This window comes from Apis mellifera, linkage group LG2 (genome assembly GCF_003254395.2).
Source record: "Apis mellifera strain DH4 linkage group LG2, Amel_HAv3.1, whole genome shotgun sequence".
NCBI lineage: Eukaryota > Metazoa > Arthropoda > Insecta > Hymenoptera > Apidae > Apis > Apis mellifera.
In genome coordinates, this window is record NC_037639.1 from 2,389,605 (window position 1) to 2,406,408 (window position 16,804).

Genomic DNA, 16,804 nt, shown 5'->3' on the forward strand with positions numbered 1-16,804 from the left:
CAATTTATAATTTTTTCTATATTTTAAATTTATTAATGTATTAAAATATATATCTAAAATGATTGAAAATGATAATAAATATAAATGAATAAATTAAAAATAATATATTTTTTTTTAATTTATTTCAAATCTAATCTTTTTTCGTTCAAAGTTATTTGTAGTGAGACATTATTTGCTGAAAAAATAAGAATTATATTATTATAAATTATTATATATAAATTTTAAATTATTAAATTATAAATTATTAAATAAAAATTTATAAAATTAATGAAAATAATTTTTAAATGCTTTACTATAATTCAAAAAATTTGTTTTGATTACATTTGAAATTCAAATTTTAATAGCTTAAATATTAAATATTATCAAGGTTAACTTAGAAAAAATAAGAATTATTCGCAAATAATTTCTATTTGTATCTCTTTAAGATTCAATTATAGTCATTATATAATCATAAAATTCAATTATATTCAATATATATCTATCTTATAAAATACTTTTTTAAAATTATATTTTTTAAAATATAAAAAGTCTCTAATCATAAAATTAGAACTATGTACAAAAATTTAAGTTTCTGCAATGTTTCAATATAATAGATAAATTGTTTTTGATTTCCCAAATTATTATTAAATAATCATATATGCAGAGAAATTAATTTTTTATTAATTATTTTTAAATTTAATTTTTATTGATCATTAATTATTTCAAATAAAATATATAACTCTCTATATGTAAATAATAAATGATAAATTTTAAATAAATTAAAATAAAAATAAATGAAAATATTGGAATTTATATACTGTTCTAAGTTTTTAATTCGATCAGAAGAGATTGCTCTTTTTTATCTTTTTTTTAAACTTATCTCTAAATTCTATCTCTAAATATATAAAAATATTGCCCTTTTTTTCAGTTGAAACTTTCTAATCTTTTTTTAAAAAAATATTTTTTAATCTTATATTTAGTTATATTCAGTTATTAATAAATATACTTTTGTAATAAAATTTAAATGTTAAAAGTATAAATGTTCTTTAAATATTTCTCTACGTTATTTTAAATTTTAGTCACAAAATTATGGTAAAATGATCGCACTTTTCAATTGACAACGTGAACCGGAATACGATCTCCTTTCACCATATAATTGGGAAAGTTTAAAACATTGTCAAACATGTATGTAGAATATGTATAAATGCGCATTACTATAACATCTGAATACAAATAAGTACTTCCTTTGGATAGTTTCCAATTGTGCAAAATCGAAAGTGGTGAATATAAAAGAAAAAATGTGTGCGTGTACTTATGCGTGTGCGTGTGTGTGTGTTCATAGAAAAAATTCATAAAATGTCTAAGCATAAACTTTTAATTCGTTTAAACAAAATTTAAATTTAATAGCATTAAAAAATCAATTTCAAAAAGTGATAAATGTTTTCATAATATTATAACTGTAGTTCGTTGAAGAATTTATTGTTTTATACATTTCTGATTTATGTTATTCATTATTATGCGTTTCACTGTTTCATCTAGTAAAGTAATATTTTAAGTTCACAACTAGAAAAAACTATTAATAATATTACATTAATAATTTATTATTATTAATTGTATCTTAATTTATTTAATAGTATATAACAAATTGAATTTTCTACTATTGTACAATTTGTAATTAAGAAATTTATGTGTACGCTTATTTGTGTACAGATCCTAAGAATTAGTTTAATTTTATTATTAATCTTACAATATATTTAATTTTATGTATTTACAAAATAATGCACAATTAAATTAATTTTTATGAGGAAAGAGAAAAATATTTTTATAGTAATTTTTAGTATAAAAGATAAAAATAAAAATAAAAAATAATACAAAAATAAAAAAACAGATCTCAATAAAACGTAATTTTACAAAAATATATAATCACAAAAATATTTATATATATTCTTACATTACAAAATTACAAAATCTTAAAATTACAAAAATTTAATTTTTTTAATTTGTTTTTTTTTAAATTTTTTCCTCTTTAATAAAACTTTAATAAAACCTAATAAATTACATATGCAGCAATTTTTTTTAGCATATTATTTTAATGAGATAAAATTAACGTTCAAAATTTTAATATAATTTTGTAATAGTATGAGTTAAAACAAAATCTTAAATTATAAAATATTTAGTTTTTAATATTCTTTTACTTTGTGTTGTGAGAATTTGTTCTTGTTGTTCTTTTATTATTGTAAAAAATGTTTCCAAATGAAATTATTTTCAAAATTGAAAAAGTTAAACTTTTGGAAATTGATTTTACTTCCTCAAAGAAATTTTCTGTCGATAAGAAAATTGCTCCATGTATAACTCATTATATACTCTACATAAACTTCAATAAAATTAAACTTTAAAATTAAAACTTTCGAATAAGATAATTTTCTTGTAAAATAAAGTACAAATATTTCTGTGATTATATATCTATTTATTTTACAAATAACTAACTTATTGACTTATATTGACTTATTATGCTATTATTAATATTTACTTAATATTCACTGGCCGTAATAAGATTGAAATCGAAATTGGAAATATTAGACTTGTCTCATTCATATTTTGATACATGAAGATCAAATAATAAAAAAGTTCTTAAAATTGAAACAATGATATAGTCAAATATTTACAATTAAAAATTAGTTCTTCAGCTTTCATATTTAAAGAATATTTGCGTCATCGTTTAGCTCGTGATACCTATAAATAATATCATTATTATTTCATATAAATTTAATAAATAGTAATTAACAATGATTCTATCTTTATTCAAATAATTTTCTATTTTTTAAATTATTGAAAGAATACCAAAAAAAAAAAAAACACACACACAAGAATATAATTTTTAATTTAACATTTTCAATGTTTGATGATCACCTTTGAATGTCCAGAATAAAGTACTGGTCCATCTGCAACATCCTGTTCTGTTTCCTCATCATTTTCGTCCGGATTCAACGAAGCAAATTCTTCATGTTCCATAATTCCCCACAAAGGGATGTTCTCCTTTCCTGTGGATGCTACAGCAAGATTATTTACAGCTTGTGGAAGTACTTGATAAGCTTTTTCAATAGCTTCGAATTCGTTTAAATTATTTTTATTGTTGCTTGTATCATTGATAATCGGTTCACTTGATCGTTGCAAATTTTTTTGTTTCTCTTTCCTTTGTTCTTTTTTCAAACCATTTTTCGAAGGTACTTCCGGCATTGGTAGTGGCGTCACCACGTAAATTCGTTCTTTATTTACAGGCGATATTGACACAGAATGTGATTCCCATGTCGATTTTTCTTCTATCGCGGATTTATTTACACTATGCATGTTACTGGTTTTTGGATTACTTATACGTTCAATTTTCATGGACTGAAAATCAACAATTAAGATATTTATGAGAAAAAGTAATCGATAAAAATTATACGAATAATTACTATATTAATTATATAAATATTATTAGGCATATCTAAAAAAAGATAACTTAATAAAAATAACAAAAATTTTCTAAAAAAATTTTAAATTTTTGTTGGATTTTAATATTTTTAATTTTTATGTTACAGTATCTATAGAAATATTAAATATGTAAAAAAAATTATATGTTGACAATAAATAAGTTATTATAATAAATAATTTTATATTATATTAATGAGAAAATTATATTTCAAAAAATATTTAAAAAATATTCATTAGATAAGTAAATTTTTCTTCAAAGAACTAAATATTTAAGATGTAGATTATTTAAATTAAAGTAAATCTTAAAAATAGAAAAATTTATTTATTCACTTTTCTTAAAGCATGAATCTTTTTATCATAAAATCTTATTCAAATAATTTCGAATTGCTTTAGTATCTTTTCTTTCATTTAAAGACAGGTTTAATTTAATTTAATTTAAAAATTTTAAAAACTTTTTAAACTTTTTAAAATTTAAAAAAAAATATCTTGATAATAAAAAATTCAATTTAAAAATAATTTATAAATAGATTAGTAAATATTATAATATGTATTTTTTTTTTAATAAGACAAATTAAATATATAATTCAAAAAATATATTAATATCAGAAATATATTTTTTTAAGAATATTTATAATATAAAATTTCAGATGTGTTTTTTGAGTTTTATATGGTAACAATTACAGATTTAGAGATTACTGCAAAAAAATAATCAAATATATAATCAAATAATAATCAAAGATATTAATAATAGTAAAAGACCATTATTATATCTTTTATGTTACACACACATATATATATATATATATATATATATATATTTTATGTTACACACACATATATATATATATATATATATATTTTATGTTACACACACATATATATATATATATATATATATATATATATTTTATGTTACACACACATATATATATATATATATATATATATATATATACTGTCAATCATTAATTCACAATTTATAAGATGAAAAATAACAATTTGGAAATAAATGTAACTATGAATGAAAGGTGAAAATTAGAGTTTATAAAGCACATAATAAATTACCGGCTGCGTTTCTTCAATATAATTGCTCGCGGATCCTTCGTGTTCTACTTCATTGAAACTAAAGCCAGCTAAAGAATACGTTTTCACACTTTCATTGTGATCTTTCAACTGGTTCCCGTGGTCTCCTGGTTCCGTTGTTGTTAAATATTCAGTTGGAATTTTCTTTGACGGCGAAAGGTAAGGATGCAAAGAACTAGGTAAAATCGTGCTAAATGTTGTAGGTTTTGAATATTCCTAAAGAAAAATGTTCTATTAATTATTTTTTATTTTCTATATCGTAATAATTGTTCTGCGATAGAAAATTATCCATTGAAAAAAAATATTAATCATATTAATCATATTAATATTTTTTTTTATTCATTATTATATTCAATGTTTTGGAAAATTAAAAAAGAATTATTAAAAATTAGAGTTGTGTCATATGTATTAATTAATTTGAAGAATTTAAAATTATAAAAAATCATCATGTTAAATGATTTCTAATTTTTGAAAAAGATAATAAAATAAATAAAATTTTTCTTAAAAAAAAAGAAATATGAAAATTATATAACAAATATAGAAAAATTAGCCAAAACCAAATAAAATTTGGATAAAATCGTGACCTATTTATAAAGTAGTTTAAAACTTTCTAGCATCCAAATATTGTCGTCATTTTAATGATTTACCAAAAGCATATACAATATCTATTTATTAAAATTATAATTTTGCATTTGTTTTTCATTTTATCGTTTTCAAAGTTTTAAAATTTTATTTATATTATTATATATTATTATATTATTTATATTATTTAAGAACCTAATTTTAAATAATTTTTCTCCTCTATTATATTATATAACTAATTTATATACTATTATATAACTAATAATATATGTATATATTATTATATATAATTATATATTATATATAATATATGTATATATTTTTTTTATAATTCGTAAGCTTACTTGTATCGTCCAGTTATCAATATTTTTCTGTAATCTGCGTACATCAATGGAAGTATTTGCTCTTGTAATGCTTCGTGAATCCTCAGGTCTTAGCGATTGCATGTTCAATTTGTTCGAATTGTTGAAATTGAATTGTGATTGAAAATGATTAACAGCCCGAATTTCATTTCTATATTCTTGTTGCAGGTAATTATCATCGTTCAATTCACTTTGAGGAAGAATCTTTCTTGACTGTGTTCGATTGAAATTAGTTTTGACACTCCAATCTCCGTAAGATTGTTGAAACGGAATTGGCGTATATTCTGACGTATACGGTATAATGACTTGTACCTAAAATATTATTATTTTAATAAATTTATATAATTCAGATATATGAAATATTTGTAACATTATAATTAGAAATATTATATTTATAAATTCACATTTTATGTTTATTGAAGATAGAGAAAAAATGATTACAAGTGTTATAAAAATTTATATCGCTTTAATCTTCTCTTCATAAGATAAAATTTTTAATTAAATTTAAGACGACTGTATGAATCATATTTTTGTACTATATTGCTTCATTAATTTATTAATATATATTTCGAATAATTCAATTTTATAAACTAAAATATAATTATATAAATATAAATTTAAATAAACTAAAATATCTAATAATTATTGTAAATAATAATATATTAATGTCTTATATAATCTTACATTATAAAATTTAATTTATTATTATATTAATTATATCAATGCTTTTTATATTCAATTATTATTAAAATTAAATCTCGTTGAAAAAGAAATTTATACAACAAATTTACAATTATTTTATTTTAATAATTATTATATTTAAATTCACTACAATTTTTCTATAAAAATCTTAATATACTATCATATATGAATTCTTTTATTTTACTTACTTGTTTATTTCGCTTCATATTTTGTTGCTTCTGAAACATATCTTTGGCATTTTTTAAATTTACACTATTTTGCTTCCAAAAATTCTTAATTTCTAGAAAAGTATTGTTCGATTTAGCAAGATGATTCAAAAAGACTTGATTTCTTGAAGAATCGTTCGACGTATTCATAGATAAACTTGGCCACAAATATCCCGATTGTCCAGATGGTGAAACATCTTGTTGATTCGTATATTGTGTAGTAATTGTTGATATTTCGACATCTTGATTTTTATTATGGTTTAAAAAAACCTCAGTAGTGGTTGTCGAAGCACCAAAAATATTGTTAATACTTTGAATATCCGAAGTATAAGAATCAGTCGGTTTGACAAAGCTCGATGAATTCTCGAAATATATATTATCGGTTTCTAAACTATAATCCGTAGTTGTCTTCACAGTATTATTGGAAACGTCATCGATATTGTTGTATCCATTAGTGGAAGTCGGCCATTGCATATCTGTTCGACTTTCGCCATTTTTCGTCAGATCCAACAATGGCGATTCTTCATAGTGTATCGATTCCTCTTTCAAGGCAAAACTTGTTTTAGGTGTCTGAGTTGTTATGTGAGAATCTTTCACGACACTTCCGCTAGGAGACAAATCGTCAGAATAATTCAAATTTCCCGCATCTTGATAAAAAGTTGAAGTACCGAAGCTTGCCGATGGATTTAAATCTGGCGGTAAATAATTCAAATCGGTATTCGGGATTGGGTTCGATTTAAACAATTCTTGATAATCATTTTGATTGGAGAATTTGTGATTTTTAAGATTCGAACCAAAACTATTAATAGTATTCTGAACATGTGACATAGGCTGATTTAAAATTTCGCCATTTTCTTGATTCAAGATCGAAGGATTATTACTATACCCTTGATCAAAAAATGGTCCTGATATAGAAGATTGAGTATTGAGAATAAAACTATCGTATGATTCTTTGTGATCTGTAAGCCTTTTGTTTACTTCATTTTGGTTTTGAGATATTCCTTTATTAATTTCCGTTCCAATGGATTTTACATCATTGTTGTTATGAATATTATAACGTTCATCATTAATTTCGGAGCTTTTATATTCTTGGCCATCCAACAGTATTTCAGGAAGAGGTGGTGATTTGAAATTTTCTATCTCTGATGGATTTTGAGACGGTCTATCGAAGGGTTTTGTTTCGTATAGTGGAGGCATTGGTGCAGAATATAATTGTGGATTTAGTAATGGATTGTTGAATGGATTTTGATCAACGGGTGCTTGAGAAATTTCTGGTATCTTGATCTCATGCGAAGCCGCGAATTGAATGTCGTGATTTGCTTGATTGCTAGGAGGGAGATAACTGTTCGAAAGATGCACAGGGGAGGGAGGAAGAGGATAATTGTCAGAATGGCTTCCACTTTGCATTGGAATCCAAGGAACTTTATTACAAGGATTGCATTGTTTCCCTTTGTTCGTTGATATGTGAATTGTACGATGGTCTTTCTGAGCACGTTGCTTGTCGAGAAAATTGTTTGAAGGCACATTAAAATTATAAAATTGTAAACTTGGACCAGGGGGAGAGCTATGTGATGGACCAAGATGGGGAACGGAAGAAGCTGTGTGCAATAAATGTGCAGAATGTTGAGGAACGGATGAACTAATAGGGAAATGTAGAGATGGACCAGTTTGAAGTCCAATTGGAGGATGAAGAAGTGAACCAGTTTGAGATCCAAATGGAGGATAAGGAGGTGAAAGTGGAGGTGGATCAAGTTGCAGAGCAGAATGCAAGTTAAACGTTGTTGAGCCATAAGATTGAGAGGATGAAGGATAAGATACTTCAATGTGTGGTGGTGATTTTAATGGTACAGAAGTGGAAGAATCATAATTGAAGGGATTTAACCAATTCATCAATTGTGAGAGATATCCTGATGGTTCTGTTGGCGAAGAATTTGTCACTCTTCCTGTTCTCAAAGAATGAGATTTTGATATCGGAGGTGGAACTAAATATTCATTTAATCCGATTCTTCGACTGCGACGACTAATGTTTGGACCATTATTAAAAAGCAATTCGCTTCGATCAGTCTTCAAACATGAGGATGTATCACACATAAAGATGAATAACAATAGGGTTAACGAAACCTATAAAGACATATATATTGATTAGATTAAATTTACTTATATTCGTATTTAGATATTCCACATTATCTTTAAAACGAAAATATGTAATGTTGTAAAATATATTATAAAAATATGTTATATAACATAAAGTGTAAAATATGTAATATAAAGAATAAAATTTTCAAATATAGATTTATTGAAACGATTTGATATCATATATATCACTAGAACTAATATATCATAAATTCAATAATAATTAATGAATCAGATTTCTAACAGAAATAAAAATTCATAAATGCATATTTTAAAAAAACTTTGTATACTTCTCACAGTAACCAATAACCATGGAAAATAAATAAATACATAGGATAAATTGAAGTAGGTTACTTCCTAAGTAACTTTTAATACCGTTTTGAATTATGCCAGAGCTACACAATTTTACTTAAATTAAAATACTTCTATATTTTTATATTAATTATATAAATTTTATTTCCACGTTTCATATTTAACCAATTATGTATTTTCGATTTAACAAGATACTTTAAAAAATGTTAAAAATAAATGAAAATTATTTTTGTAATTATATATAAATACACAAAAAAGTATTCGTATTTTACATTACAAAAACTTAAAATTCTTTTTAATTTTTTATTTTTAAAAATTTTTTTTACTTTTAATGAAATTTTGTATAATGAATACTTATATAACAATTTTTTTTTAAATAAAACATCATTTTAAGTAAGAAAATGAAATCAGCATTTCAGTACTATTTTTCACAGAATTTTAAATTATAAATATTTAATGCTTTATTATCTTATTGTAAAAAATATCTTTAGATTGTTTCTAAAATTAAAAAAATATTAAAAAAAAAATATTTTTGGAGGTTAATTTCTTTCTCTCGAAAAGATTTGTTAATAAAAAAAATTGCTTCATGTATTTCATTATACAGACAATAAAATTAAAATTTCCTTGTAACATAGAATATAAATGCTTTTCTATTATCAAAACAAAAGGTCAGAAGTGAAAAGAGAGCAAGCATAATATAAAATCAAGTGTAGAGAAGATTTGAACGGACAGCTATGTGTTTCTCATGAGTTATAAAGTCAATAGTGTTCTTGTAGAGTTCCACGTACTATTTTACGGTTATCGTGAAATATGCGAACGTATGAGAAAGAACGAGAGTATTCGTGAATCACTGTATTTATCGCGAGAACCGGAACTGCATAAGAAAGTGAACAAACGGAAACGAAAAAAAAAAAAAAAAGACATAATCTTCTCATATCACTTTTAAACCTACTAACATCAAAATCAGTGTGTTTTATATTTTTAGCTGCAGACAAGAAATGATTGCTCAAGCGAAAATAGCAAATGTGCAAATTTTGTCATTCATTGTCTTTGTAAATATTTTAGAAAGAATGAAATAAGATAATATGATTTTTAAATGATTAAAATAATTTTTAAATAATTTTTAAATGATTTTTAAAAATTAAAATAAATAATTTGATAACAAATTTATTATTCAAATATAATCGAATTCGAATCGAAAATGAGATTTATTTCAAATAATAATTTGAAAATAATTGTAATTTTATATTACATTAATTGTTGTTCGATAAGCAATATATTTCAATTATTGGTATCAGATAATATCAATATCAATATTGATATTAGATACAGATTTATTTAATCAATTAAAGAAATTTGAGATATAAATATTTGAAAATATGATAAAGTAAAGAAAAAATATTATATATATTTTTTTATAATATATTTTTTAATTGAAAATTTCTTCTTGAAATATTACATTCAAAGTATTGAACAATAAATTTGTAATAATAATTATAATAATAAGAAATAATAATAACAAAAATATTTATAAACACAATTATTTTTATTAAAAAATAAAATTAAATAATAAATAATTTAGACTATAAAATAAAAAATAATAAATCATTTAATTGAAAATACATTAATATTCTAATTATTCTTTATATGAAATATTTTATTATAAATATTTTTTTTTATTTATATTTTCGATATTATATAGAAATAAAATTTAAATATCAAATTCGATATAAATATGCCTTTATTTTTTTTTTATTTACATTTTCGACATTATATAGAAATAAAATTTAAATATCAAATTCAATATAAATATGCCTTTATATAAGAAAATATAAAAAATTAACAAACATAACTTTTATTTTAATCTTAAAATTCATTATTTATACATAATGCAAAATTATTGTTAAATCACTTATATATATTAATTAAGATATATTAAAAAAAAAAATACTCAATTATAACATTTATCCAACGATACTCTTACTAGCAAGATATAGATAATTGAGTTATTAAAATTATATTGTCATCTAATTTTGGTTATCAAAAAACAGTATGTGCTCGGTATATGCCCACTGATCGTGAGATTGATCTTTTTTTCAATGAAGAGTAGGTGGTTCACACACTGTAATAATCAAGATATATAAGAGATATTCAGTGTAGCAGGGATAATGTAGGTAAGTGGGCTGTGGGTATTACGACAGTCAGCCTACAGTGAAAAGATGTAATACGTAGTTGCATGTAATCTGTATAATGCGCATTCAGCAAGGTGTTAGTGCGCTCATGTGAGGAACACTTGTGTCAGAATAAATGCTGACACTAATCGAGACTAACTAATATCGATAATGAGACAGCAATTTTCTTCTGGTTATTTCAAATTGAAATAATATTTTCATTTATTAAGAATTTTTTTTTTTTGAACCAATGTACTAAAAGTTTTATTTTAATAGGAACTAAAAATAATATAAACGATATAAAATTATTGTTATTGCCTTTAAAACTAATATAATATAATATAATATTAGTATAGTTATACTATTAGTTAATGAGAAAAAGTAAAATAAATAAAATAGTAAATAATATTTAATTTTTTATTGACTTTTAATATCATAAAATTAAATAATTATGATGAAAACATTAGATCAAAAAACAGAATTTTCTGATATGTATATTAACAAGCTTAACATATGGAAAAGTATAACAAAAGATTATTGATTATTAATAATTGAATGTAGAATTAAATAAAAATGAAAAGATTAAGTGAAATAATGATACAACAGTAAATTTAGTTTTTTGATTAATATAAATTTTAATAATTGTTAATAGAATTTTTTTAATACGATTTCTCAATACGATTCTTTAATAATTGTTGATAGAGTTTTTTTTAATACGATTTTTCAAAAAGAGAAATTCTATTATAAATCTTATTCTGCTTTATCTCAATATATAATCTTATCTGTGTGTAATCTCTTTATAAGATAACTATAATAAAAAATTAAATTTCAAACAGGAAGATTCTGTTTGTTAAGAATTTGGTGAGAAGAAATAAAATGAAAATCTTGAAATCTTACTTTTAAAAAAAAAAACAGTTTTAACAATTTTAATGAAATCTTGAATGGAAAAAATAATTTCAGGAATACCTTAATAATGAGAGTTAATTATCGCGCATATCAAACATATTCCGGTTTTTAAAAGACAAAAAATAATAAATAAAAAATATTTAATATTTTTGTTCATTTTATAATAATAATAATGTATAGATTAAATTAAGTCAGGTTAGGTTTAATTATTTGGTTTTTTAACAAATGAAAGAAAATAATAGAATATATATTTAATATTTTTGTTTTCGACATTTTGTTATCGACATAATCGATATAAGTTATTTTTATAACATAATAAAATGATCAAATTTTATTTAATTTTATTCGAATATTTGATATAAATATGATATTTAATTTTCAAAATTATAATAAAATCTAAACGATGTTAGAATAAATCATGTTTTTTTATTTTTATTATCAAAGTAAATATTTAATATAATAAATATAAAATCTAGATAAATAATTAGTAGAATAGTTGCAATATTAGTTACTAATAACTAATCTATTAATAAACACATGAAAATCATTTCTGATTGTAGATCTTTTTACATAATAATTAACTAATATTAGTAATAAGAAATAACAAAATTGTATATAAATGTAAATGAAAAAATGAAAATTATAAATACATGACAAATTACATATAAATTACAATTTTATATTAATAATAAGACAATCAATCAACTTGTGACAATCATCATTTATATAGAATTATGTATAAAAATAAATATTTTATGTATGCTTTATATTAATAAAAATAGTTTTATAATTACAATTCAGTTATGAAAAACAAATTTAATATTGAAAATTTAAAAAAACAAAAAAACAAATGACATTTATATTACGTAGTAAGTATTCAAAAGAAAAAAAAGGAGAAAATATGAAAATAGAATTTAAACTCTAATTATACTTAATAAGGTCATAAAGCTTATTCGAAAAAAATCCGTATTGACATTGATAAGAAAAAGAAACGTGCAAACGGAAAGCGACAGATTTAGGTCGTATTCAGAAGAGTTTCGCTCCTATGTTGGCACTATGCCAAACGATGAGGATTATTCGAAAGCGTCGAGCATATGTTTCCCTTGTATCGTTCACACGTCCTTGTTGGATTATCTGTGATTGACAATTCACGACGTATACAAAACAGTACTAACTTTCAAAAGCTTTTGCAAATCGTTATGTTCGCATGAATTAATTTTCTGTTTCTTGAAAATTTGCCAAAAATCAAATAAAAAAATCGTAGTTTTTTTATTTTTCAAATTAAGAAATGCAATATACAATTATGAAATTATAAAATTTATAAAATATAATATATAATATTTGGTATCCTTTATATATCCTTTATATTTATTTACAGACAAATAAGTTTGTTATATTTTAACTATTAGAAGTATGTAAATTAGTAATGTTTATTATTTGTATCAGAAAATATTTTCAAATTTTTAAGAAAAAATTAAAACATTTAAAGATAAAATTTTTTTATATAAATATATAAAAGAATGATTAAAATGAAAGATAAAGAATATTTTGTTCATTTCTTTTAATAAATGTATGATTTGGAATTTTAATAAGATTAATAATGTATTAACATTAGATATATTTTTCAAATTTATAGGTTTTTCATATTTTAAATTAATATTATTTAAAAAAAAAATATTACGTAAGATTTTTTTTGTTAAAATAAATTAATATTAATATCCATATATGTCTTCGTTTTTATTCTTATTCGAATTGATATTTTTATTTCATTAAATTATTAATAGAATTGTAAAAATATATGATGAAATCAAAGTTTCAAAATAATATTAGAATTAATTTCTTCGAAAAATTTGACAAAAAAAATTTAAATAATAGGAATTTTGTAAAAAAAATTTTAAAAAAATAAAATTTAATCTCAAATATATTAAAATTTTGAAATTATTTTAAATTATTTATTCATATTTATCAAATAAATTAATATCAACTTTAATATTGTAAGTTTTAATTAATTTATCTAAAATCGGAAATAAACTGATCAGTAAACAGATTTTAAAATACTTAAATTTGGTCATATTGTTGCATTGTTATGTTACCAGATTTTGAATTCGTGATTTTTAACTTTCGCTTAGTATGCTTTGTATGATAAATCAAGTACTTGTTCTTTTATAGGATTCTACATCAAGAATGATTCTATAAAGAAACATATATTTAGTTCTAATAAAAATTTTAAATTAAAAAGCATAGGTTAATAATTTTAAGAGAACAATTACTCAATTCTTCTTTCAACTATATTACTAGTTATATTTTAAAGTAAATAAATGAGTAAATAATAATTTTTTCCTAATAATAACTAATTATATTATTCCATAATATTTTATTATTTGTAACTTTCAAAATATATGTACATAAAATAATTTCTTTTTGAAAAAAAATTGAGAAACAAAAATATATTTCTTAATAAAAAGTAAGATTTTTTATTTAATTAAAATAAAAAGATAATTAATTACCAGCATTAATTACAATTTAAGATAATTTATGAATTAATAAAGAATGAATAAAAATGTAAAAATTAAACGATAGAAATTATTAAAAAATTTATATAATATATATAATATATACAAAATTAAAGTATTTACATATACATGTAATATAATATAAAATTTATCTGAAAAAAAAATAGTAATTTATCTTCGTTAGTACAGCTTTCGCCTCATAAGATGTATGGTTAAAAAGTCGAACATCTACTCTCACAAATATAATGCAAAATCAATAAAATACATATGTATAGAGTTTCTAATCATTAATTTTTAATTACTAGTGAATATAATTATAAATAAAAAATTTAATTGAATAAAAAGATAAAAAAAATATTAATGCTATTATATAGAAAAAAAATGTTTAATAATTTAAAAATATTTATCTATATTTATTTATTATAGAGAATTGAATTTTGTAGGATACCTAATTATAAAATTAAATTTTTGATAATTAATTTGAAAAATTAAAATAAAAACATTATATTATATAAAATTTTTAAAAACATTTTATATCTTTACTTATATTATATATTATATAATATAGTATTATATAATATAATCTTATATTATATATCTTTGCTTATTAAAATGAAAAGATTATAATATTCTCATAATATAATAATTTGATATATTTTTACGACCAAATTATGTGAAATAAAAAGCTTTGCTTTAAAGATATTACAAAAAAGATTTTATCTTGCTTATATCTGATTTTATATCTTTTTCAATTTTTTCTTTTTAAATTTTTAATAATCATACATATACATATATTAAATTAGAGCTTAAGAACAAAATAAAATTAAAATAAATATAAAATTTAAATAAATATGAATTAAAATAAGTATAAATTAATAAATAACATATAAAATAATATATAAATATGTTATAATATATAATATGTTATAATATAATAATATATAATATGTTATATGTTAGAAATTATTATATAATATGTTATAATATAATAATATGTAAAAATTTTAATATCATAATGTAATAATATTATTATTTATCTAAAATTTAAAGAAATTTTGTGTAATAAAATTATTATTATTTAGCTTAAAGGATGAATTATCATATTATGCATGTAATTTATATATACAAACATTTTTATAATATTTTTCAAAATATAATTATTTGAAATTTAAATTAAAATAATTAAATTTAAATAAATTAAAATAATTAATATTTTTTTATCTTTTTATTTAATATTATAATTTTTTCAAATGAACAATTAATTATATGAAACTTTAAAATATATTTAAAGATATTCCAGAAATAGAAATCTAAAAATCTTAATTATCATTCTTCTTTGAGGATAGGATAGTCGTACTAAAATAACATCTTTCATTAAAATTGCTATTATTTGAAACGAAATTAAATGTTTAATAAACATTTTAATTTAAAATAAGATTTATACTCACTTGAAGAATATTCATGTTTCACTATCTATATTTTAGATCCTTTTCGTTAAAAACATATCACAAAAACTAAATTAAAACTTTTCAATTCAATTGTCACACTTTTTAATTGAAAAGAAACAATTTACAAAAAACCACGCAATTTGAAGATAGTAAAGAAAGAGATAATTCAATGTTTCATCTTTGATAACACACAATTGAAATGAGCGCGACGCGGAAGAATTATCGCTTTTTTATAGTAAAATATATATCAAAGAAGAAAGACATGAAGCAAAGAAGATTTTAAGAAGAGAACTTTAAAGAACAAGGAGAACGAAGAAAAACAGAAAGGTGTACGCTTCAGTAGGGTCAAAGAGAGAGTTCATTGGAGCGTCTTCCATGCAACAGGCTTATATACATTTACTCCTTCTTTTCTTCCTTCTTTCTCTCTCTTACTCCATCTCTTTATCCTTTCTTTTACTCTTAAAGAATCGAACTCCTTTTCTATCTACCAATCTCTCTCTCTCATAATGCATATATTTCTACGAAAGTTCTCTTACCTCTGTTGAAGAACAATCTAGGGAAAATTTATTTGATTTTAAGGATTGTTTAAGAAAATTGAATTGATGATTTCAAACAGATAATTCCAAGTAAAAAGATGTAATTTATTGTATTTTTATTACATTATTTATTATATTAGTTTTTTATTATCTATATATATTAGGACATATATAAACATAGGGACAAAATTTCTTTTTATTATTGTATATTGTATATTAATGAATAAAAGTCACTTTTTATAGAAATATTTAAATCTAAATTTGATTGATATACTGCAAACCACTTAAAAATTATTACTTTTTATTATCAATTTTACAAATTTTACAAATTTTTGTTCAATAGTTTATGATAATATGAATTTTTAATATGTAGTATTTCTTATTATAAAAATATAAT

General features: G+C 20.8%; 1 protein-coding gene across 1 annotated transcript; it reads right to left on the bottom strand.

Moving 5' to 3' along the window:
• Positions 1-2,129: 2,129 nt before the first annotated feature.
• Positions 2,130-16,234, bottom strand: LOC100578587 (putative uncharacterized protein DDB_G0282133). Its single transcript, XM_003251850.4, has 6 exons — positions 15,872-16,234; positions 6,371-8,509; positions 5,463-5,792; positions 4,519-4,752; positions 2,890-3,369; positions 2,130-2,712 (listed from the first exon to the last, which is right to left on the bottom strand). Exons 1-6 carry the CDS (start codon positions 15,884-15,886, stop codon positions 2,692-2,694), a joined length of 3,219 nt encoding a protein of 1,072 aa, XP_003251898.2. The 5' UTR covers positions 15,887-16,234; the 3' UTR covers positions 2,130-2,691.
• Between the last annotated feature and the right edge of the window lie 570 nt (positions 16,235-16,804).

Bases quoted from the DNA above. Each gene is read 5' to 3' on its own strand.
- LOC100578587 (XM_003251850.4), bottom strand. The intron at 4,753-5,462 runs GTAAGCTTACGA...ATTTTTCTTTAG, and splicing joins TTGATAACTGGACGATACAA to GAATATTCAAAACCTACAAC. The intron at 2,713-2,889 runs GTGATCATCAAA...TATTATTTATAG, and splicing joins TTTATTCTGGACATTCAAAG to GTATCACGAGCTAAACGATG.